We start from the raw sequence: 22,981 nt of genomic DNA on the forward strand, positions 1-22,981 counted from the left end.
CCACAACGTTGTGGGTACAATCCACTGAATGCATAAATAAGAACAATAACAAAAATGTATTCTTTCATTAAAACTTAAATTTTCTTTCAATTCAGATGGTGATAAGAAGTCTGGGAAGCGAACTTATGAACAGATAACAGTGGATGAAAATGAAAACTGTTCCTCTCTGGGATCTCCAGGTGAACCACCACAGGTAGAAGTTTTTCTCTGTTAAGGGAGTTACTTCATGTGGCCACCAAGCTTTATTAATTTCAGTGTTTCACTTTTATAAATTGATTTTTATTATAGTTCTGGGCACAAGAAAGAAGCTACATAAATATCTTATATTTCTGATTAACATTTGTTATGTTTAATATAATATGTTGCGCAGTGTATAGTAGGGCAATCATATATTGTATAGAAAGGATTTCTGATTGCTTAGTATGATGAGGTCTGATAAGATACCTACTACTTAAACAGTTTCCTTTTAAGTAAATATTGTATGAGACTATTTGTTGTATGACTTAAGTACACTAAGCATTTCATTCCTAGAGATAGATAACACTGCCCTTTTAAGTATTTTTGCTTTTAAATATGTAAAAACCAGTCTTAGAAGAACAAGTTCTATGTGACTATACTAGGACTGTGTAGTTTCTTGATAAGATAAATTGGATTAGAATCATTAACTTAATATTCCATGTCCTCCCAGGTTGATGTAGTATAGCATTCCTTAACCACTAGATGATTCCAGAAAGACATTTTTAACTTTTAATTATGTGGGCATTGAGTCTTAAAGCTTCCTCCTTCTATGTTTCAAACATATAGGAGGGACAGATAAAATTTAAAAGGAGAAAATGAAGACATAGCCATACTCTTAAAACAAGGTAAATATCATGGTGGGCTAGAAATTGTACAGAAACGTAACTCTGTGTGAGCTAGGGCCTGATTTCTGCTGAGCTGTGATCTGGAAGCAGACATGGGTTGCCAGAAATTAATATCCTAGAGCTGTGGTCGGCAAACTGCAGCTCGCGAGCCACATGCGGCTCTTTGGCCCCTTGAGTGTGGCTCTTCCACAAAATACCACGGCCTGGGCGAGTCTATTTTGAAGAAGTGGCATTAGAAGAAGCTTAAGTTTAAAAAATTTGGCTCTCAAAAGAAACTTCAATCGTTGTACTGTTGATATTTGGCTCTTTTGACTAATGAGTTTGCCGACCACTGTCCTAGAGGGTATGAAGAAACACAATGTTCCATGGGAGTTGGAGGACTGGACCCAAACTGCATAAAACCAGAGGCTGGTAGAGCTCTTTCCTCATGACAGGAGCTTGAAAGAAAGGTACAATTGGTTCCTTCCTAGAACTGTGGATTTATGTCAGTAAGTACTAGGGAGGCAGAAAGAATCCAACCAAAGTGCTCAAATAGGGCCGGAGCCAAGCTACCTGTTGATGCAGTGACAGGAATGCTGAAGCCAATGTAGTCGCCAAAGGATGAGAGCTAGGAAAGTAATAAGAACATAACATTTGAAACAAACAAATACTAAGGTTTATATTTCTTTCCATTTGGTAATAAGACAGAAAATCACTGTTAAGACCTTTATTATGATGTCTTGAACAGTAGTTTATCTGAATTCTAGAGAGAGTCTGACCCTCTCCTACAGTCCCTGATGAAAGAGTAACCTCAGTTGTACTTCTTAGAAGTATCTTTGAGTAACCATCTGCTTCTCTATTCTCTAGTACTTGTGTAAATATTGTTGCTTTTAGGTGTTTTGTTGTTGTTGTTTTTTATTTTGTTGCTTTTCCTTTTATATTGACCACTTTCAGATTAGTTATACTGGTTTCAGATTAGTTAGTGGTTTTAACTGAGAATTAAGCAGTATAATTAATCTGATAAAATGGTGACTACTAGCTTTGTAGTCACCATTTTATTTATCTCATTCTTTATAAGAATGACAAATTTTTCTTGGTACGATCCAGCTGAACTCATTTCATTCTCCTCTATTAGAAAGTCCTAGACTAGTGTTGTTTCAGACAACTTTGCTTTATTTTCTAATCCTTGATTCAGCATTGGGAATTTAGAATTAACTCGTGGGAATGTGAAGATGTGATGAGAATAAGTTGTAGTTAAAGCATGCATGTGTTTGTCAAGACCATGAAGCCAGGCTTCTTGGAACTCCAGAAAATTTTAGAACTCTCTAAGACTGATGAAAAAATTACACACACACCCAGGGGTGGGCAAAAGTAGATTTACAGTTGTTCGTATGTAAAATAATATACTAATTACTAACTAATAATACAAGAATAAACATAACAAACTGTTTGGCATACTCTCAACTATAAACCTACTTTTGTTCACCCTGTGTGTGTGTGTGTGTATACACACACACACACACACATGAATTGGGGCACCATGAGAAACAAGCTTCCTGGTAATTGTCATTACTCTTTTTTTTTATATATATATATATTTCATTGATATTTTACAGAGAGGAAGGGAGAGGGATAGAGAGCTAGAAACATCGATGAGAGAGAAACATCGATCAGCTGCCTCCTGCACACCTCCCACTGGGGATGTGCCCGCAACCAAGGTACATGCCCTTGACCGGAATCGAACCCGGGACCCTTCAGTCCGCAGGCCGACGCTCTATCCACTGAGCCAAACCTGTTTCGGCAATTGTCATTACTCTTAAGCTCACTTTCATTGAAGGGACATATCTTATAATGAGAAATTTTTTTAATATTGGGATTTGAAACTTAGTAATGAATTAAAAGTATACTTATTTTTTATTGGGTCCCATTCATTCTTATGCTGTTTAATCATTTGCTGTGTACTAGATGCCAGTGATAGCTTTTTTGTAAGGGAATAACTTAAAGAAAAATCAGTAATCTCGGTGTCATCTTAATATACACACAGTATTGGCAACGTCCTGTATTTTTCAAGTATGAGTATAATCAGTGTCCCAGGATCTAGTTTTAGAGATAAAAGAAAGGTGGTAGGCTGGAATGAAGACTAGCAAAAAGAAAACTTAGTCATTTTTCTTTGGAATCACTGTATAGACATTATAAATTGTGAAATCATCAGCAAAGATTTCCCTTCCCTCCTAATTATAGCTGGTATATGAAACAATGCAACTGAAATTTCTAATAAAATAATTACTATACTGGTTAAGCATTATATACGTACTAGTCGTCAGATATGTAAAACTTTGTAATATTTTAATGATCTTAACAAACTATAGAATAATTGAAGGCACCATATTTAAGCATATTTCAAAATTACATTTTTCCTGTGCTCTAATTGTATCATTTAGAAATGGACTGTGGGAGACTCTTCTGTGTTGTGATAGGTGATTTGTAGACCCCTCCCCCAATATATACTTTCATATTGCAAAATTCTATTCAAGGATAATGATAATATAATGACTATATCATACATAAAACTTGTTTTGTCCAGGTTTAAGTTATAGTCTGCCTTCCCTTTTACCATTGTTTGTGTTTGGTATATAAATCAACCACATCAATTTAATAGATAATTATTTTTACACTATCTGTCTCTACCACTGGAGTATGAGTTCCTCATAGCCAAGGGCCACATCTCAGTTATATGTTTCCAATTTATATATTTCTAGTACCTAGTGTAGCTTTTTTTTCTTAATATACAAAAGAAATGGAGTGTCTTCTAGAGCAATTGATATTTGAAACTTTGAATTAGTAAGTAGCTCATAAGGATTAAGAAATGTGAAATACAAAATTTTAAAAATACAAAATAAATTTCATATCTTGTATTTGTTTAAGCTTCCTTTATTTTGGTTCTAAAGTTGTATAACTTTTTAGACTCTAGATCTCGTTAGAGCATTACAAGATCTAGAAAATGCTGCTACAGGTGATGCAGCAGTTCATCAGAGAATAGCTTCTTTGCCTGTTGAAGTCCAAGAAGTATCCCTACTAGATAAAATAACAGGTAAGATGTCGTAAATGTGATCTGAATTTTGGAGGGAGTTTGGGTGAGGGAATATTATATGGCATTGGTGTTGGGGTTTTTTTGTGTGTGTTTTGGCAGTAAATTTATTATTCTGTGCTTTTCTTAGATAAAGAATCTGGAGAAAGGCTTTCTAAAATGGTAGAGGATGCTTGTATGTTGCTGGCAGATTACAATGGCAGATTGGCGGCTGAAATAGATGATAGGAAACAACTTACTCGAATGTTAGCAGATTTTCTTCGTTGTCAAAAGGAAGCCCTTGCAGAGAAAGAGCATAAATTGGAAGTGCGTAACCTTTTCCTTCTTTAATGTTTATTTCATTAATTTATTTTTTTGGTAGTAATTTATATCTTAATGTTCCTGCACATTTTTTTTTTTAATAGACCTTTTTTATACAGTGGCCCAGGTAAGTTACTACTTGCATTAATTGGTTTCTTTCTACTTGGATCAAATCAACCTGCCTAAGTAAATTTAGAGATTTGAATTAGCAGAATTGGTTGCATTTAAGACTTATTCATTTGAAATTCCAGTTATAGTAATTTACCTTATGAGTTAAAATCCTTATTTTCAAGAGTAAAAATAATGGGAAAATAGCAATTATTACACTGTCTGCTGTCAAATACAGTAAATTATGTTGGGAAATATTTAATTCCTGTTCTGAATACATGAAATCTTTTGGGTATACAAAAGATTTAAATAAAAAGACTTTGGGGCATAGAATTTGTTGTGGGTCTGCTAGTTCCCAGTCTCTGTTCTTGAACAATTCATCAGTTTTGCTCAGGAAGGTAATCTTTAAGTTATGCCTTTGTTTTATCCCTGATCCTGATGCTTAACATATTCCCACCCCACTCCTAGCTCATACATACCCTTTAAATTGAGAATTGACACTGTTGATGAGAAATTTGGAGGTGTAGCAGTAAAAGAAAAGAAGCACTCTCATATTTCCTTTGAGCAGAGTAGCAATTTTCAGAACTGGATGAGCCAGATTTGGTTTTATTTAAAAGAATCTTTCATTTGACTAGTTCTTGTTTAAATTGTATACTGCTCCAGTAATTTCTTATTCTAATAATACATAAGAGACTTTCTAATTTATCTGGATCCCTTTATTTAGAGATTGCTCTCTGCTAATTTGTAATAAGTTATGATATCGCTTCTATTAAGTTGCTTTTCTTTATTAGTGTTTAGTCGTCCTCCCCTCCTCTCCATGTCAAGACCATATAATTCAAGCATTTCTATAGTGTTTAGTTCTTGTTTCAGCAAACTCTAATTGTGCCATAGATGGTTGCCATTTCTACCTGTGAGAGCATCTACCTGATGAAGTACCAGCAGTAGAGCTCTTACCCCCCTATGTCTTTGCTCTTAATTTAGCATTACCCCTTTTCAATTTGTTTCTCCTCTGCTCACATACAGGGTGGGCAAAAGTAGGTTTATAGTTGTGAGTATAAGAAACACAGTTTATTCTTTTTTAATTGAATTTATTGTGGTGATATGTAATAAGATTATATAGGTTTCAAGTGTGCAGTTCTATAACACATCATCTGTATATTGTATTGTGTTCACCACCCCAGTCAAGACTCCTTCCATCACCATTTATCCCCCCTTCACTCTCTTCTACCTTCCCCCATACCTCTTTCCCTCTGGTAATTGCCATGCTGTTGTCTACCCAGAGTTTATTCTTGTATTATTATTTATTCTTGTGTTATTTTCCATATGAACAACTGTAAACCTACTTTTGCCCCACCTTGTATATACTCTCAGAACATAGTTGTTGACACCATGCTCTCTCTACCTTTAGAGAAGTTGTCCAGTTCTCTATAGAAAGTAAAAGAATTTGTTTAAAAGATAATTTTGATAGTTAACTTACTAGTTTTTGATCTTGTAATGGAGCTTCAGTCTTAAACATATTGTTACTTCTTTTATTGTTAGCAGAATTAAGGGTAAGTAATGTCATACAGTTTTTGTCTTTAGCCTTTTGGTATGGTTTCTTTAACTTCTGTTGAGCTTTTGTTGCAGGTATTGGACATGGCGTATCTTCTAACGGTGTCATCATCATTAGCATATTCTTCCTGTTAAAAATAAATATCAAACTCCAAAGCCTGTATTGTCTCATGTTTTTAAAAATTGAGAAGACTGAAACTTTGTTATTCTACTTTCTCACTTAAGTTGGTTATTTATCACTGGTTAGAAAAATAGAATTTTTGTTTTAAATGTAAATGTAGAAAATAGAACAGATCCTACCCTCCTACCCCCATCCCCTATTCTTAGTATGTGATGAGGCTGATGCTAATAACAATAACACTATGTATATCAGGTACTATTCTAAGCACTTCACATATGTCAACTCATTTAATCCTATATATCAGGAAGTATTATCCCCATTTTACAGGTAAGAAAACTTAGGCACAAGGACATTAAATAACTTGCCCAGGTCACAAAGAGGTAGTGAATTATTTAGAGCCAGGGAATCAGTTTCCAAAAAGATATATTTGCTCTCAATTTTTACTTAAAGAAATATAAGATTAAAAAAAAACCTGAGTCCCATCTCTGCAACTGTTCCTGCTTCCTCAGAGGTAATTGCTGTCTTGAAATAAAGTCTTCTAGGAGCTCTTTTTGGGTGTTCTTTTTCAACATGACAATTTTCTATTACAAAGAAATGACCTAAATGATTTTAAACATTTTTTACATGTAAAGAAATATTTAGGTTTCTAATAAACTAGGAGGTCATTCCACAGAACTTTTTGTAAATTGTTATTTATAACTAAGTGATTCCTTTGTCATAAGATAGAAAAATATTGAGATATTTGGACATTTTTTGTACTAAGTAGGTGGCATCACTTTAAAGTTGAGACTAAGAGGTCAAGATTTATAATTACCAAATCAGCTGTGATATCATCAAATAGTTTTAAATTCTCATCCATTTTTGAACATCAGCTGTGACTAACCAGGCATCAATGTGTCATTAAATGCTCTTTTTTATTTTAATGAAACGTAAATGTAAAAGTTCAGGAATTGGTTATATCATATTTCTTAAGGAGGCTATTATTAAAGCAGTAGAGGCCCAGTGCAGGAAATTCGTGCAAGAGTAGGCCTTCCTTCCCCCTGCCAGCACCGGCTTCTTTCCGGCACCGCACCTGGGACCTGGGCTTCCCTCGCAGCCCGAGTTTCGTCCTGGACGTCTGGTCTAATTAGCATATTACACTTTATTATTATAGATTTGTTATGAATGAAAATATGAAGTTTTTTAATTTTGGAAATGGTGAATTATTTTTTCAACTTATGGCTAGCTTTAGCCAATTAAGTAGATAATTTAAAATAGACTTGATACATCTAATATTTTTATTTATAAAATATTTCATAGATTGCTATGGAAATCATTTCATTTAGAAGTTGAATTTATTGCATGAACTGTTAGTCACTTAGCTTGTTATTTTGGGAGGCAATTATGGATAGGGGCCTTATAATGACATTTTGATTTTTATATTTCTGGAGAGGAGGCAATATGGAGATCAGAAATGCTTCCATATTCAATGAGATTTTTTTTGCTCAATTTTAAGTATTTTTTCATGATATAGTTGAAACTGGTTTTACAAAATTCCTATGTACCTCATAGTACATTGTTAAGGAAACCTTTGGAGTGGTGGTCGCCAACTGGTGGTCTGAGGACCACTGGTGGTCCATGAGGTCCGAAAGGTTGGTGACCGCTGATTAGTTTAAATTGATAGGCTTCTGCAGAGAATTGGAAATCACAATTTGATGGCTCTTACAAGAAAAAATCAGTCATAGTTCTGAGTTCTAGAAGTAAGGATAGGAAAGCTGTCAGAGAGGACAGTGTTTATCTTTTGCAGTTTTGCATCAGTATATTCAGATTCAAGTCATTTAAAAAATGAGGGCATAGTATTTGTTGTATGATGTTTGTTTAGTTTCTCCTGGCTTCGGATTATATCCATTGAGTTGCTTTTATTAGTTTGTGCATTATATGTAGTACATAGAGAACATCCGGGTACTGGCAGTTTGTATAGTTGTACAAGAATATTTGCAGGATTTGATTGTCATAAGTAGAATAGAATAGCTAGGTCAAAGGGCATGTATGTCTTTAAGTGTTGATAGTGTACTCAACCCCTCCAAAAGTTAATGCTTTTTTAAATTCCTTGCAGTATGAGTGCATCTTTCCCAATACAACCTTGCCCTCTCTTAATTTCAGTGATCTTTTAAATTTTTGTATATCTGATACTTAAAAATTATTTTTTTCTTCATTGTTTCCTCATCATTTATTGATTAATGATTAATTACTCAGCCTGTCTTTTACTATGTTGTGAAAAGCCATTTCTGTTATACTTAATTCCTATATATACATGGGAATGGAGTCCCTCCTCTATTCTATTGGTACATTTGTCTTACTTTTAATTATACAGTAGATTTTTGTATTACTTTTTGGCATTTGTGTTATAATTTTAATCAGGTTGTGTATATGAATTTTTCTTTCCATTTATGTTATACTAGAGGCCCGGTGCATGAAATTCGTGCATGGGGGGGGGTGGGTCCCCTCCGCCCAGTCTGCACTCTATCCAATCCAGGACCCCTCAGGGGATGTCCGACTGCCAGATTAGGCCCAGTCCCTCTCACAATCCGGGACTGCTGGCTCTTAACTGCTCGCCTGCCTGCCTGATCACTCCTAACTGCCTCTGCCTGTCGGCCTGGTCGCCCAACTGCCCCTCCTGCCCACCTGGTTGCCCCCAACTGCCCCCCTGCTTGTCTGGTCACCCCTCAGTGCCCCCCCTCTGCCGGCCTGGTCGCCCCTCACTGCCCCCCTGCCGGCATGGTCGTCCCACACAGCCTGCTGTTCAGTCGTTTGGTAGTCCCTCACTAACCCCCCTTGCCAGCCTTGTTGCCCCACACAGCTTGCTGTTCAGTCGTTACTGTAAGGGCATCCTGACCAATTTGCATATTACCCTTTTATTAGTTTAGATATATATTTGCTTACATGCTTAATATTTTTAAAAGACAGTATTTGCTGGGTAGACATTTTTTATGAAATTTTTTTTCAGTTATAGTTGACAGCTAAGTAGACTTAACTTACTTGGCCTTTTCCCTGTTTTTGGAAATACTGTTTGCTTTTGTTGTCTGCCCCTCTATCTTTATTTGCTATTTTTTCATATCACTTCATATTATTATTTTTTTAACAATTTCTTAGTGATTTCTTCCTTAGTACATCAACTGTCCTTTCGTTTTTTTCTTTTTCATTGGTTCCTGTGTTCTTTGGAAGCTTGTTTAGATCAAGTTAATGGCCTTTTAGGCTCCTCCATGTGAATAGGAGTTCATTTTTTGAATAATAAGAATTACATGTCACAGGGGAGCATCAGGATTTTAGAGATGCTTAGGTGGGGCATGGCCAAAAAAAGGTTGGGAACCACTGTGCTAGACAGTATTTTTCGGAGTGCTTGCTTTTACAAAACTTTTTGTTTTTGAAAACATTCAATTTTCATTTTTTTAAATGCTTAAGATAAATTTTGTTTTACCTGAGACATTTGATGATTAGAAATTTCCAATGTCAGATTCTTTTAATATAGAAAATAAGAATGTTTACTATATATAGCATATATATGCAAATTTTAAATGCAAATTTAAAAATCTATTGCTGAAAGTGTTCTCTGCATGTAGCTTTTTTTTTTTTTTTTTTTAATTTTCACCTGAGGATATTTTTTAGAGAGAGTGGGAGGGAGAGGGAAGGACAGAGAGACACGTCAATTGGCTGGCTCCCACATGACCAGGTCCTGGGATAGAGCTTGCATCCGAGGCATGTGCCCTTGACCGGAATTGAGCCCTTGATCCTTCAGTCTGCAGGCTGACTATCCACTGAGCCAAACCAGCTAGGGCTGCATGTAGCATATATATTATTATTTTTTTAAAACATATTTTATTGATATTTTACAGAGAGGAAGGGAGAGCCTCCCACTGGGGATGTGCCCGCAACCAAGGTACATGCCCTTGACCGGAATCGAACCCGGGACCCTTCAGTCCGCAGGCCGACGCTCTATCCACTGAGCCAAACCGGTTTCGGCTGTAGCATATATATTATTGATTTCAGAGAGGAAAGGAGAGGGAGAGAGAGAGAGAAACATCAGTGATGAGAGTATCACTGATCGGCTGCCTTCTGCATGCCCCACACGGGATTGAGCCTGCAACCTGGCCATATGCCCTGACTGGGAATCAAACTACAACGACCTGGTTCATAGGTCGATGCCCAACCAATGAGCCTTGCCAGCTGAGCTCTCCCCAAACTCTTGATCAACATAAAACAATACATGATTATTGTAGAAAACTTGGAAAATACCTGAAAAAGCAAAAAAGTTTACATTAACCACTGAAAGCAATCATTAATATTTTGATGTATTTTGTTCCACTCTATTTCTCCACATTGGGATAAATAAGTTATACTTATTGGACCTATTGACAGAACTAAGTCTATATGACAAATTAGTGGGGAGATGTTTACTTTTAAGAATATTGGATGATATTTATTTAATAAAAGTATTGCCTCTAAGTCCAATTCCTTCAGTATGCCATTATAATTTATTGGGGGAGTGGTAATATTGGTAACTATAGCATGTAATCAATTTATCTGCTCAGAGGAAGGGAGAGGGTGAGGGAGATAGAAACATCGAGAGAGAATCATTGATCGGCTGCCTCCTCCACACCCTATACTAGGGATCAAGTCCGCAACCCAGGCATGTGCCCTAAACTGGAATCAAACAGTAGCCTTTTGGCTCACAGGTCCATGCCCAACCACTGAGCGACACTGGCTGGGCTCAGCTCAACACTTTGAAGTATAAGATTTGTGTCAGAACTATAAGTTGTCATTTTTATGTCTATGCACATCAGATTAGCTCAAGCAAAATGTGAACCTCCTATGTACTTAGGTCAATTCATTGTAAGGAGAGCCCTGTGTCATTTAGACTAACATTATCTATCTCAGAATTCTGTCAGACTTAACTTCCTAAAGCAAGATGGTTTGTAAAGCATTTCTCAGATCTGGTTATGTTTAGATCAGGTTATGGAGAAAGTCATTGCTTAATAGCAAAGCCTGTTGTAGTCTTTGAATCTTTTTAAGAGCCAGTCATACTAATATAAAGTAAATTCTTGGGAGTTTTTAAGGGTTATTAAACTTAATACATTTTTAAATTGAGATAATTTACATATAATAAAATGCACAAATATTAAGTAGGCAGCTTCAGTAAACTTGATAAATTTTGATAATTTATTAAATGCTGGATACATACTACAGTAATGTGTTTTATATTCTAATCTATCTAATAATAGAGGAATATACAAATTAGCCAGGATGCCATAACGTCATGACCAAACAGAAGGGACCTGAGGCTGCATGGCACCTGGCCAGGGCGAGGAACCTCAGGCCGTGCCCCCCGCCCCGCAGGGCTTGATGGGGGACCTCAGGCCATGCTCCCCGCCTGGTGGGGCTTGATGGGGGTGGGGCCGGCCAGGTCTGGGTCTCCTGTGTTTTTGAAGCGTGTGCAGGTGCTGGTTGGGGACTTGACTCTAGGTCCCATTGCGTGCCCCAGACTCTTAACAGGAGGGAGATTTTCATATACATTTTATTAATTTTCTTTCATCTCTAACACTTCTATTATAGAGAAAGGGCAAATAGCAATATTAAAATATTTCCTGTAATTCCCTTTTAATGTGCACAAGTTTCGCGCACCGGGCCACTAGTTGCAAATAAGATTTTTAAAAATATATGTTTTTACTGATTTCACAGAGGAAGGGAGAGGGAAAATAGAAACATCAGTGATGATAGAGAATAATTGATCCGCTGACTCCTGCATGCCCCACACTGGGGATTGAGCCCACAACCCGGGTATTCTCTCCAATTGGGGATCAAACCGTGATCTCCTGGTTCATAGGTCAACCACTGAGCCACGCTGGCTGGGTGCTAATGAAATTTTAGTTACCCTTTGACTTGGGAATATGTGTAACTAAACATAGTTTGATTTAAAATGTGTGTGTGTACGTGCTCGTGTGTGCATGAAACATGAGAAAGATTATTGAATATGAGAATGGGCATTCTTAACCTTTGAGATGCTAACAGCTTTGAAAAATGCACATATGCACACATTTGCTTACAACTTCAACTGAAGTAGGACTGCCTCTGATACCCATGGCTCACAGTTCAATGACCTGCTGGTACCTAACCATTGCACAAAGAATGGGATTGATGTGGGTCTCATATTACTTTCATGGTCTTCTCTCTCTGCTTAAAAATTTCTGCTTATGCATTTAGATTCCTCCAAGTTAAGTGCATCAATGTGGTCAGAACTAGACTTGGCATCACTTCATGGAAGGAAGCACTGGTCGTGTAGCTACTAGCATAGTGACATAGCTGGTATAAATAATGTTAAGCTACACTAGATGTTCATGGAATGCTGGCTCAACCGCAGCGGGATTTCTGTTCAGTTCTGGATTTCACATTAATAAAAGGAATTAACTTACCATAGTGTATCCTGAGGCAAGGACCAAGATGGCAAAAGAAATGGAAATAATACCTCGCGAGTATCAGAGCTCAGACTTCTGGATAGACATGAGTTATGTTAGGGCAAAAAGAACAGTGGATGTATTATATGTGACAAAGACCATTCTACCAGAATTGCCTAATGCGAAAGGACTGTTTAATAAAGTAGTTTGAGCTTCTGCCTTCTATATCTACAGCATACCCTAAACACAGTCCAATAGATTAACACAGTCCTCACAGATTACCATAAAACTCACCATCAAGGCTGATTTACCTCAGTTCCTATTACCCAATAATCTCAGTTTAAGTGAGAAACAGACTCATGTATGATACAAATTTTGGGATTACTAGACCAGGAATCTAAAATAACTGATTATTAATATGCTAACTATTTAAAAAGTAGACACTGTACAAAAACATTTAAGTAGAGAGATGGAAATGGTTAAGGAAAATCAAGTGCTAGAAACTAAACACTGACAGATGAAGAGTACCTTTGATGGTCACTTCAATATACTGGACACTGGTAAAGAAAAACTCAGTGAGCTTGATGGTAGGTCAATAGAAACTTCCCAAACTGAAATGCAAAAATGAACAACCAAAAAGCCCAGAATATTCAAGAATTGTGGGACAATTTGTAAAGGTGTAACACACGTACTTGGAATAGCAGAACAAATGAAGCAGAGGAAACATTTGAAGTAATGCCAAGTATTTCCAAAATTAATGACACATTGAACCACTCATCAGGAAACAACAAACTCCAGGCAGGACACTCTTTGGCATATTATCAACTGCAGTAAACCAAAGACGGGGAAACCCTTGAAGCCAGAAGGATAAGAATTACAGTGGGCTCAGCAGAACCATGCAAGCAAGAAGAGAGTGGGGTGAAAAGCGCTGAACAAAAACAAACCTAAAGTTCTATAATAAAAAAAGGTGAAGGATAAAATGAGTTTGCTGCTATTGGCGGTGGTCAAGAAGAGGTTCAAGGACAACATTGGGTCTAATGTTTGCCTTTATATATAAATGGTTCGTTCTGGGAGATGGTAGTACGTATTTCAGTGATTTTGAGGAATATTACAAACCAGATTCCGCTGTTGGAGCTTTTCCTCTGTAAATGAGCATATTGAGGGTTGGAGCAGGAATGTAGCAAAGACGCTTATTTTTGCTCCCGAAATAGCCTAGATTCTAGAACCTCTAATAGGCCCTAGAACCTCTAATTTATGGCCTATTAAAACCTTGTGGAATATGTTCCATGAGACACCCAATTTGGGAAACACCAGATTAACTGACCTTTATGACCCTGAGGTCATATGATTCTTTAGTAACTGGATAATGTATGCTAAGGGAATGAGGCTAAAAAGTCACACAGAAAATGAAAATAATGTAAATATAGCATGAGTAAGTCTAGTTCCTCACTTAAGTATCAGCAAAAATAGGAACATGAATGTGATTGTTGCCAGATCCCATCTAGGATATCACATTACGTTTATTTGTCATGTCTCCTTGGACTCTTCTTGGTGGCACTTGATTAGACTTTCCCTGTGTTTGATGTCCTTGATAGTTTGGGGGAATATTACTTAAGGGTTTTGTAGTATGTCCCTCAATTGAGATTTGTCTGATATTCTCATGGACTAGAGTTATGTGTTTGGGGAAGGAAGAGCACCTAGATAAAGTGCCATTTTCATCACATTTTATCAAGAGTACATTCTGTCAACATGACTTACCAGTGTTGATGTGCCCTTGATTGGCTGGGATAGTGTTTGTCAACTTCTCCACTGTAACGTTAGTCCTTTTTCCCCTTTTCATACCTGGGAATAAGTTTCCATGTGCAGCTCACACATAAGGTGTGGGAATCCATTAAACTTCAAATATGTAATACTTTAAGTGAACCTTTTTCAAATATCAAATTACAATCCATTTTTTAAATTGAATTCGCTTACAAGAATTTGGAGAGCAGAGATTCTGAGTTGGTTAAGGATAACAGCTGAGTTCTTCAGAGAATGGATATAAACAGCCTTGTTCTCAAAGTGTTGGGTTGTAGCCACAGCACCCAAAGCATCTGTTGGGAAAGATAGTTTTTTCCTAAGGAAAAAAGTTCAAAATTTCCCAAATAGATGCTCACTACATTTTTCTAATTCACATTTTCTGCTTTTTTTCATTTCTTCCTGACACGGAACATTCCTGCATTCTGCTGTTAGCCTAATTCTCTTAACACTAGGTGCACATTGGAATCATGAGATGTGGTGTAAAATGATAATTCAGAAAACCACGTTCACTGTAAATGCATTTTTCCTGAAACAAACTACAAAATATAAAATTTGATAAAATCATGGTTGATGGTGGATATACAGAAGATAAGGGTGAGGCAAAATGGTTGAAAATCATGGAAAAACACTGCCATGTACGCACTCATAAGCCTAATTGGCTCACACATCTCAAGGTTTTATTTTTTTAAATTTTATTTCTTTTTCAAAAACATCTTTTTAGAGGGGAAAGGGGGGAGAGAGAAATACCAATGGTGAGAGAGAATCATTCATCAGCTGCCTCCTGCACGCCCCACACTGGTGATTGAGCTGGTAACCTGTGCATGTGCCCTGACTGGGAATTGAACCATGACCTCCTGGTTCATAGGTCGAGGCTCAACCACTGAGCCACACTAGCTAGGCCATCTCAAGGTTTTAAATCAATTATTTGCTCATGATAAAGCCCAAATCTTTATTTCTATCCCAGAGTGCTAGAACTGCATTTCCAAATGCTGCCAAAAGTCCCAAGGAGTTTTTGCCTGTCTTTGCTCTGACATAATAGCACCTGCATCCAACCACTCATGGAGCCTGAACCCTTATCATTCTTCACATTGTAACCACAACCAAGTCCTGCTGAGCTTTCTCACTATACAGTTCTTGTCTTTTGAATGAAGTTAATGTACACACAGTATAGTTTGTGAAGCTCTTACTCTTGGCTTGGTTCAGGCCCTAAATCTTTGCTTTCGTAGACAATGAAGTAAACTGGCTCGGTTTCTTCCTCAGATATATTCTCTTCTATATCAACACGAATTCTCTCACAACTGAAATATGACCGTGTGTGGTAAGGAAATTTACATGGCACCATGCATTATCGTAATAGTAAATTGCCATGCACATATTATGCCCTTTATTCTCTCTGCCCTTTTATCGTGCTGTTCCATTGAACTGAGTGTTCTTACCTCTCCTCACTTCTGAACCCCTTCCCTGAACTCAGTGGGGGGAAATCCTCCACCTTGTATGTCATAGAAATCAGTTTTTGCCTCTGATGGAACACATCCTACTTCATTAACTTGTTTGTTTGCCCGTTGAACTGCTCTTCTATGTGAGGATTGTTATTCATCTTTGTGTCTCCAGCACAGTGATGGGCACATACTCTGATAGATGTTCAAATGTTTGCTGACTGAAGTGTGGTCAGTTGAGACCTTTGAGTTCAGATCAAATGACAATGCTATGTTTGAAAATTTTAAATAATATGCAGTAATGGCTAAAAGTAGAAGACTCAAACTGACATCCAAAATGTTGGTTGTAAGGAGTTATAAACCTTGTGCTTATTTTCTGTAGACTTACTTTTGACCTTCTTGCCCATCACATATGGTATTCACTATAATACTTGCATTAACAGATATCAAATTGGTCTTCCCAGGAAGTCAGGTTAGAGTTGGGTGGGAAGTATTTCTATTGTTTGAGCTTGGTATCTACTGCATCTGGAAAGACCAGCTCACTTTCTCCTTTATTCATGTGAATTTTTTTAAAACATATTTTATTGATTTTTACAGAGAGTAAGGGAGAGGGATAGAGAGTTAGAAACATCGATGAGAGAGAAACATGGATCAGCTGCCTCCTGCACACCCCCCACTGGGGACGTGCCTGCAACCAAGGTACATGCCCTTGACCGGAATCCAACCTGGGACCCTTCGGTCCGCAGGCCGGCGCTCTAGCCACTGAGCCAAACCGGTTAGGGCTATTCATGTGAATTTTATTAAAAGTGAATTTCTTAGTAAAGTAGCAGAACTTGGAATCCATTTTCCCATTAAAAACAATACTATCAGTGGTACTTAGGTTCTCAGACTAACAAAGCCTCCCCCACTTTAACAGTTTTATTGAGATATAATTCACATACCAGGTAACTTACCCATTTAAAGTATAGTTTTTTAGTACATCCACAGTATATATAATTTTAGAACATTTTTGTCTGCCCTAAAGGAAACCTCTTACCTATTTCTGCACCAGCCCACCTCAAGCCCTAAGCAATGACAGATCTCGTTTCTGTCTCTAAATTTTTCTATTCTGGACATTTGATATAAATGGAACCACACAGTATTTATGGTCTATTTGGCTTCTTTCATTTAGCATCATGTTTTCAAGGGTCTTCCATGTTGTAGCATATGTCAGTATTCCATTAATATTCATTGCCAAATGATATTATACTGTAGGAGATATACCATATTTTCTATTATTTGATGGGTAGTTGGATTTTTCCCTACTTTTTGGCACTTACCAGTTATATTGCAATGGACATTCACGTATGAATTTTTGTGCGGACATACAATTTCATTTTTCTTTATTTTTTAAAAGTATAATTGCTAGGTTATATAACAACTCTGGATGACTGAGGAACTAACTGTTCCCCACCTTGGTTGGACCTTTTTACATCTCCACCAGCAATACATTTAAACATTTTTAGGGCTGTGCCCTGGATTGTACAATCAGGAAGTTATCAGGCTTCATTTACTTTCCTCTTCAAGCTAACATGAGACAGTTTGCCACTGCTACTGAAATCTCCTGTCTTTAAGATGACTTTTGTTTCTAATGTGGGAAAGCATGATTGCACAGGTTTATGAAGGATGATCTCATAGAGGGGGTTAAATGAGGTTATTTTAATGCCTAACATAATAGATGCTTAAGAGATTGCAGCTTTTGTTATGTTTACCAGTTTTTTTGTGTGCAAAGTATACCAGTTGGCTGAGGGCTTTTAATTGCCACAAATCTTTTTGTTGTTGTTAATCCTCACCTGAGGACATTTTTTTCCATTGATTTTTAGAGAGAGAGGAAAGCAGGGAGGGGGAGAGAGACAGAAACATCGATTCGTTGCCTCCCTCACTCACCCTGCCCAGGGCTGGGCATCGAACCTGCAACCTGGGTACATGCCCTTGACTAGGAATCAAACCATGACCCTTTAATGCTCAGGCTGACGCTCTAACCACTGCACACACCGGCCAGGGTGCCACATATCACTTGAATGAAAGGATTAAGAGAAATCTTAATAATTGAAGAACATCTTATCTGGGTGCTAGAGATTAGGATGGGCAGTAATGACCACTAAAACCATATATGACATTTCTCAAAACATTCGGCATCTAAGTATTGTGCTGACCCCAGAGCGTTTTAGGTATTATTTATTAAAAAATGACTCACCTAAGAACAATGAGACAGATGGAGATGTGTGTATACCCTAATACTCACATGTCCTAAGGAAGAAGCATGTGCTGAGTATGGAGATGTGTGATGACACCCAGCTGAGATGTATGCAGCTCTGATGTGAAATACCCTAGTGCTCATCTTTTGCATGCCACTGCGCTACTCTGCTGGAACCTACCTGGTGTTTGTGTGCATCGCTGGTGAAGGGGGAAAGGGAAGAGGAAAACTGCTGAGATTATGGCTCCTTATTAAGCTCTTTTTTATTTATTCTTTGTTGCTCTTCATGATAGATTAGAAATGCAGGGACATGTAAGACATGGCAAGGATTTACTCCTCTCCCATGTGCCCAAAGCCATCCTTGACTTATCCTTTGTCTGCCCGTGTGCCCAGGTCCCAGTGTGTCAGAACCCTCCTTCCCCTCATTCTCTTAGAGCAGTTGGGTTATGGTAATTCTGACCAGCTCCTTTCCCCAGTTGTAGTTATTCTTTGAAAGAGAAGGGTCAATAGTACAAAGAAATCTTACTAGTTGATTAAATTTTAGGCAGAAAAACTACAGGGAAGTGGCTCACAATTCTGTGTATCAGCATCATTTTGGGGAGCTTTTACAAAATTCACAAGCTGTGGACCCACTTCCAGAGATTCTCATTTAATTGATATGGAGTGGGGCTGGATTCTCTTGAAAAATCTGAGTTCCCTAGGTGATTCTGATGTGCAATCGGGGCACACACTTAATCCCTAGTAGGGGTGCATTCCAAAGGCAGCCGATTGATGTTTCTCTCTCACATCGATGTCTCACCCCCACCCCCGTCGCTCCCTCCCTCTCACATCTTTTCCCCCCCTTCCTCTCTCTAAAATCAATAAATTTTTTTTAAAAGATTGTGGTTGTTCATAAGAATAACAGTTTACCTGGTTGTGTATTTCCAAAGTCCCTTGATCCTAAATCTTACATTGTAATAATCGCTTTTTATTCAGCATTAACTGAGTGTATAGCACTTCTCTGAACTGCCAGAATTCTAATGAAAAGTATTTGATGTTACAGGAATACAAGCGCAAGTTAGCCAGAGTTTCCCTGGTGCGTAAAGAACTCAGGTCCCGGATCCAGAGCCTGCCGGACTTATCTCGATTGCCCAATGTCACTGGCAGCCACATGCACCTGCCCTTTGCTGGGGACATCTACAGTGAAGATTGATGACCAGTCTCTTTCCAGGGCCCAGGACTGTGCGGGAGATGGAGACAGGTTAGGTGGATAGTCCTGTAGCGTTATTTTTGTATATTGTAGCGAGAGTGACACTAACAAACAAAAAATGACAAGTAATTTATAAAATTGTTTAAAATGTTGGTTTGTTTACTATTTTATTGGTAAGTTAACATGACTTAGTTTAAACAAAGTGATCTCTGTGTATTAATAAGCTCACAAATAGTGGTTATTTTCAAAAGCTCTTTTGTAAATTTTTTTGATCCACGGCCTTGTGAGAAATTCCATGTTTCTATTTCTTTATGTATTTTCAAATGTTTTTCTTCAGTATCTAATCACTATATAGTATGTAATTCCTGAAGGGTAAAAGCTAATCAGGACTTGGTTGAGACTTAATTATGGTATAATTAGACTTGATTGTAGAAGGGACTTAATGTTTCAACTTAATCTTCACCCTCCTCCCCGACCAAAATATCATTTGTGTGCCTCTCAATGCCTTTGATTCCTTATTCCTTAGATGTCAGTAATTTAAAACTAATCATGGATATCATTTTTAGGGTCAAATCAGAGCACCATAGGGGTTCCATTCCAGCTGCCAGTGTTTAACAAGAGGAGTGTAAAGTAGGGGTCCCCTTGATTAAACTGTTTAGAAATAGTTGATCAGAATAATATGAAATGCTTGGGAAATGTAATGTTGACGTTTTGCTAAGAGGACAGCTTTCATTTCGCCAGATCAGTCTTCTTTTAACATATCGATCCCTTTAACATAAAACCATCTGTGGGACTAAAAGAAACAAATAGTGATACTTTTATTATTCCCATAGCCTTTAACTTTAAAAGCAATGGTATTTTTAGCTCTAATATCTCAAGGACACAATATTCATTAATGTTCAGTAAAGTAGCCTGGAACATTTTCAATGTTTCCTTAAGATTTTTGAATGACTGTATATTTGGAAATTAAGCAGTGCTGCACTACAGGGTAGATCTGGTAAATACTATATTTGTATATTTAGAATTACCAAAACAAATGTACTTCTACCTTTCCTCTTAACCCTGTGTGTTAGAGCAGTTGCATGCTCTCCTGCTTTCTTCTTAAATCACATTGTTAAGCTGTGGAATTGTACTCAGTAATGACTTAGGATAAACATTTTTTTTATTCATTACTTTACATATTAGACATTTTCCTTTTTGTTGTAAGCAGGTTCAAATTAGATAGTCAATAAAACATCTTTAAATCCGCAAGCCAATTCTGTCTCACTAGTCTGAATGGCTTCACTCTTTCTTCCTCAGTATGAGAGAGTATAAAAAGAATTTATATGTGAAGGAGAAGGCAAATGTTTATTTTTAATAGCCAGTAGTTCTGGAAACAGTGCTTCTAACAATTTAACCTTTCTTCAAAGCAGACACATGTAAGTGGTCCCCATTCATCTGGCTTCTAGTCCAAAGCTTTTTAGTTACCTTTTGGGAGTTGGGACACATGTTCTCACAGGAACAATTATAATTAGGTTCCGTGTGAACACCACCACAGAAAACTCACTGGGAATCTAACCCACTTAACCATGGATGTAATTCATGTTGACATAATTAATGTAGTTGACAAATGATGTGCAGCAGTCAGACTCACACATTGGGGTGTCTGTCTTGTGTCCCCCTGTCCCTCTGTGTAGGATATATAAGAAAAAGATTCAGCTTGGTAGATGTGTGTAACAAATGCACAATTATAAAAACCTAGTTATAACTGTTTTAAAAGTATATCATGTGAGTTAGGTTGTTTTGTTAGTGAAAGCAAAAACTTGTATATTAATTTATTTTCAAAATCTTGACCTTATTTATGATATGCTAAAGTGGTGATTTATTCATTCAAAATATATTTTTTTCCACTTAAAACTAATTTATAAACTGTGTATGCCTGGGAAGCTTTGAAATCTATTAGAAGTTTGTTGAAATATTTTCACCATTTACGACAGACTTCTGACTTAGATACTGATTTTAATGCCAGTGTCCGCTCTAAATATTTATTATAAAAATGCTTTATTTTTTTAAAGAGCTTGATGCAATTTGTTGATAGTACTCAACCTGAATCCAAACCCCAATCCCACCCTATGACCAATCCTTCTCAAACCTTTGGTTGTTGGTTAATTCACTGACTGAACACAAATGATATGGTGTGGTTTAGAAGTTACATTTTCAGCCTTATGACAGTTAAAACATGGTAAGCCTTAGTAGTAAATAGTCTTTTCTAAAAGGTAGACTACTTCTCAAGAAATGGGCTTAGATGTGGGTATTGTAATACTAAATTCTAAATCATGAGCATTTTCTCCACTGTGTATGTGAGGCAAACCATGTATCTTTGAGTGCAGTTTGGCCTGGCCCTCAAAAGAAAAGTATCGCCCCACTTGCATAGGGGTGCTGTAGTGTGAATAGATACCATCACTCTTTTCTCCATAAACAGTGAGAGCTGTCTGGAGTGGCAGTTTGAGCAGATTCCCTGGCGTTCCCTCTGCTCCTTCCATTACTACAGTAAGTAAAGAACCACGTGGGCAGCCAGGAGTCAGATCAGCTATGCTCAGTAGCCAGCTCCCCTCTGGGAAAAGAGCCCAGATGCAGCTGTTCTGGCACCTTCTCTCACAGGCACTCCAAACCATCAGGCCTTTTCTATAGGAACTCCTTCAGAATCAGCAAAAGCTGGGATGACCCAGTCATCTTGATTTGCAAAATTAAAAGAACAAAAACTAGGTTGTCAGTTGCCACTGTAGATGAGCAACACTCAATCTATGAGGGATTGAACTGGTTCTGAGAAATCTTTAGAATGAAGAAACTCAAGTACAAATTAGTTGGGAAAGTTAGACTGTCCTTTCTGAAATTTCCATTCTAAAAATTGACATTATATGAAATAACATAAGCTACTAAACTGCTTTGTATTCTATTAAGAAATAGCTCCTAAAGGTAAAATATTGTTTCATAGTTGTTACGCTTTATGAAGCTTTTTTAAAAAGTGTAAACCCAGTTCTGTGTGTAGAAAGGGAGCATTGAGTTACCCACTGAATTTATACATAGCATTTGTTGCCACCTGTAATTCCAGCCATCCACACAAGTGTTCTTTTTTTTTTAAGCGAATGCAGAGTTGATTGATAGATGCCCTCTAGCAGGGAGGGGACCCAAGTGGGTTGCCACACACATGAGTGTTCCGAGGTGGCAATAGCACATGGGAAAACGAAGTTTCCCTGTTTCTTTACCCCTATTTGTTTGGCTTTATCTGATGACAATATAAAATGTTCTTAATAAAGTTTTATGTTCTTTTTGAAATGTGTAGCTTATTTTTGTGAATCTGATTGATTGGATATGGGGTGGGGAGGGAGAGATTAACGGACTGGAAGGGAAGGGAAGTATTGGAAGTATTCAGCGTCGTAGGTGGAGAAACTGCTGGAGATTCCTTTTGCTTGGCCAGTGGTTCCCAAACTTGAGGGAACATCAGACTCACCCAGGGGGCATATTCAACTAGAGCTTCTGGGGTAAGGTCTGATTGCATTCCTAACTATTTGGTGCTGATAACACTAGGACTATATTTTGACAACCCTGCTCTAGACCAACTTTTGAGGTCCATGACTTGCTTCACAATTTAAAATTCCAGGAGATAAGATATTAAAGTATGGCGCCAAAACCGGTTTGGCTCAGTGGATAGAGTGTCGGCCTGCGGACTGAGGGGTCCCAGGTTCGATTCCGGTCAGAGGCATGTAACTTGGTTGCGGGCACATCCCCAGTGGGAGGTGTGCAGGAGGCAGCTGATCGATGTTTCTCTCTCATCGATGTTTCTGACTATCTACCCCTCTTCCTTCCTCTCTGTAAAAAATCAATAAAATATATTAAAAAAAA

General features: G+C 37.6%; 1 protein-coding gene across 2 annotated transcripts in view; it reads left to right on the forward strand.

Annotated features, from left to right (window-relative positions):
• RPRD1A (regulation of nuclear pre-mRNA domain containing 1A) overlaps positions 1-22,414 on the forward strand; it is a 40,011-nt gene extending 17,597 nt beyond the window's left edge. Inside the window, exons 4-7 of one of the 2 annotated variants that reach the window (XM_080684066.1) lie at positions 96-193; positions 3,807-3,933; positions 4,061-4,236; positions 18,953-22,414. In XM_080684066.1, coding sequence (XP_080540192.1) covers positions 96-193; positions 3,807-3,933; positions 4,061-4,236; positions 18,953-19,102 — 551 coding nt within the window. In that variant the 3' untranslated portion in view covers positions 19,103-22,414. Of the gene's footprint in view, positions 1-95; positions 194-3,806; positions 3,934-4,060; positions 4,237-5,964; positions 6,141-18,952 lie in introns of those variants that run through there. The other variant, XM_080684067.1, reaches the window with a different exon arrangement.
• The last annotated feature ends 567 nt before the right edge of the window (positions 22,415-22,981 follow it).

Source organism: Plecotus auritus (genome assembly GCF_963455305.1).
Source record: "Plecotus auritus genome assembly, chromosome: 8".
In the NCBI taxonomy this organism is placed as follows: Eukaryota; Metazoa; Chordata; class Mammalia; order Chiroptera; family Vespertilionidae; genus Plecotus; species Plecotus auritus.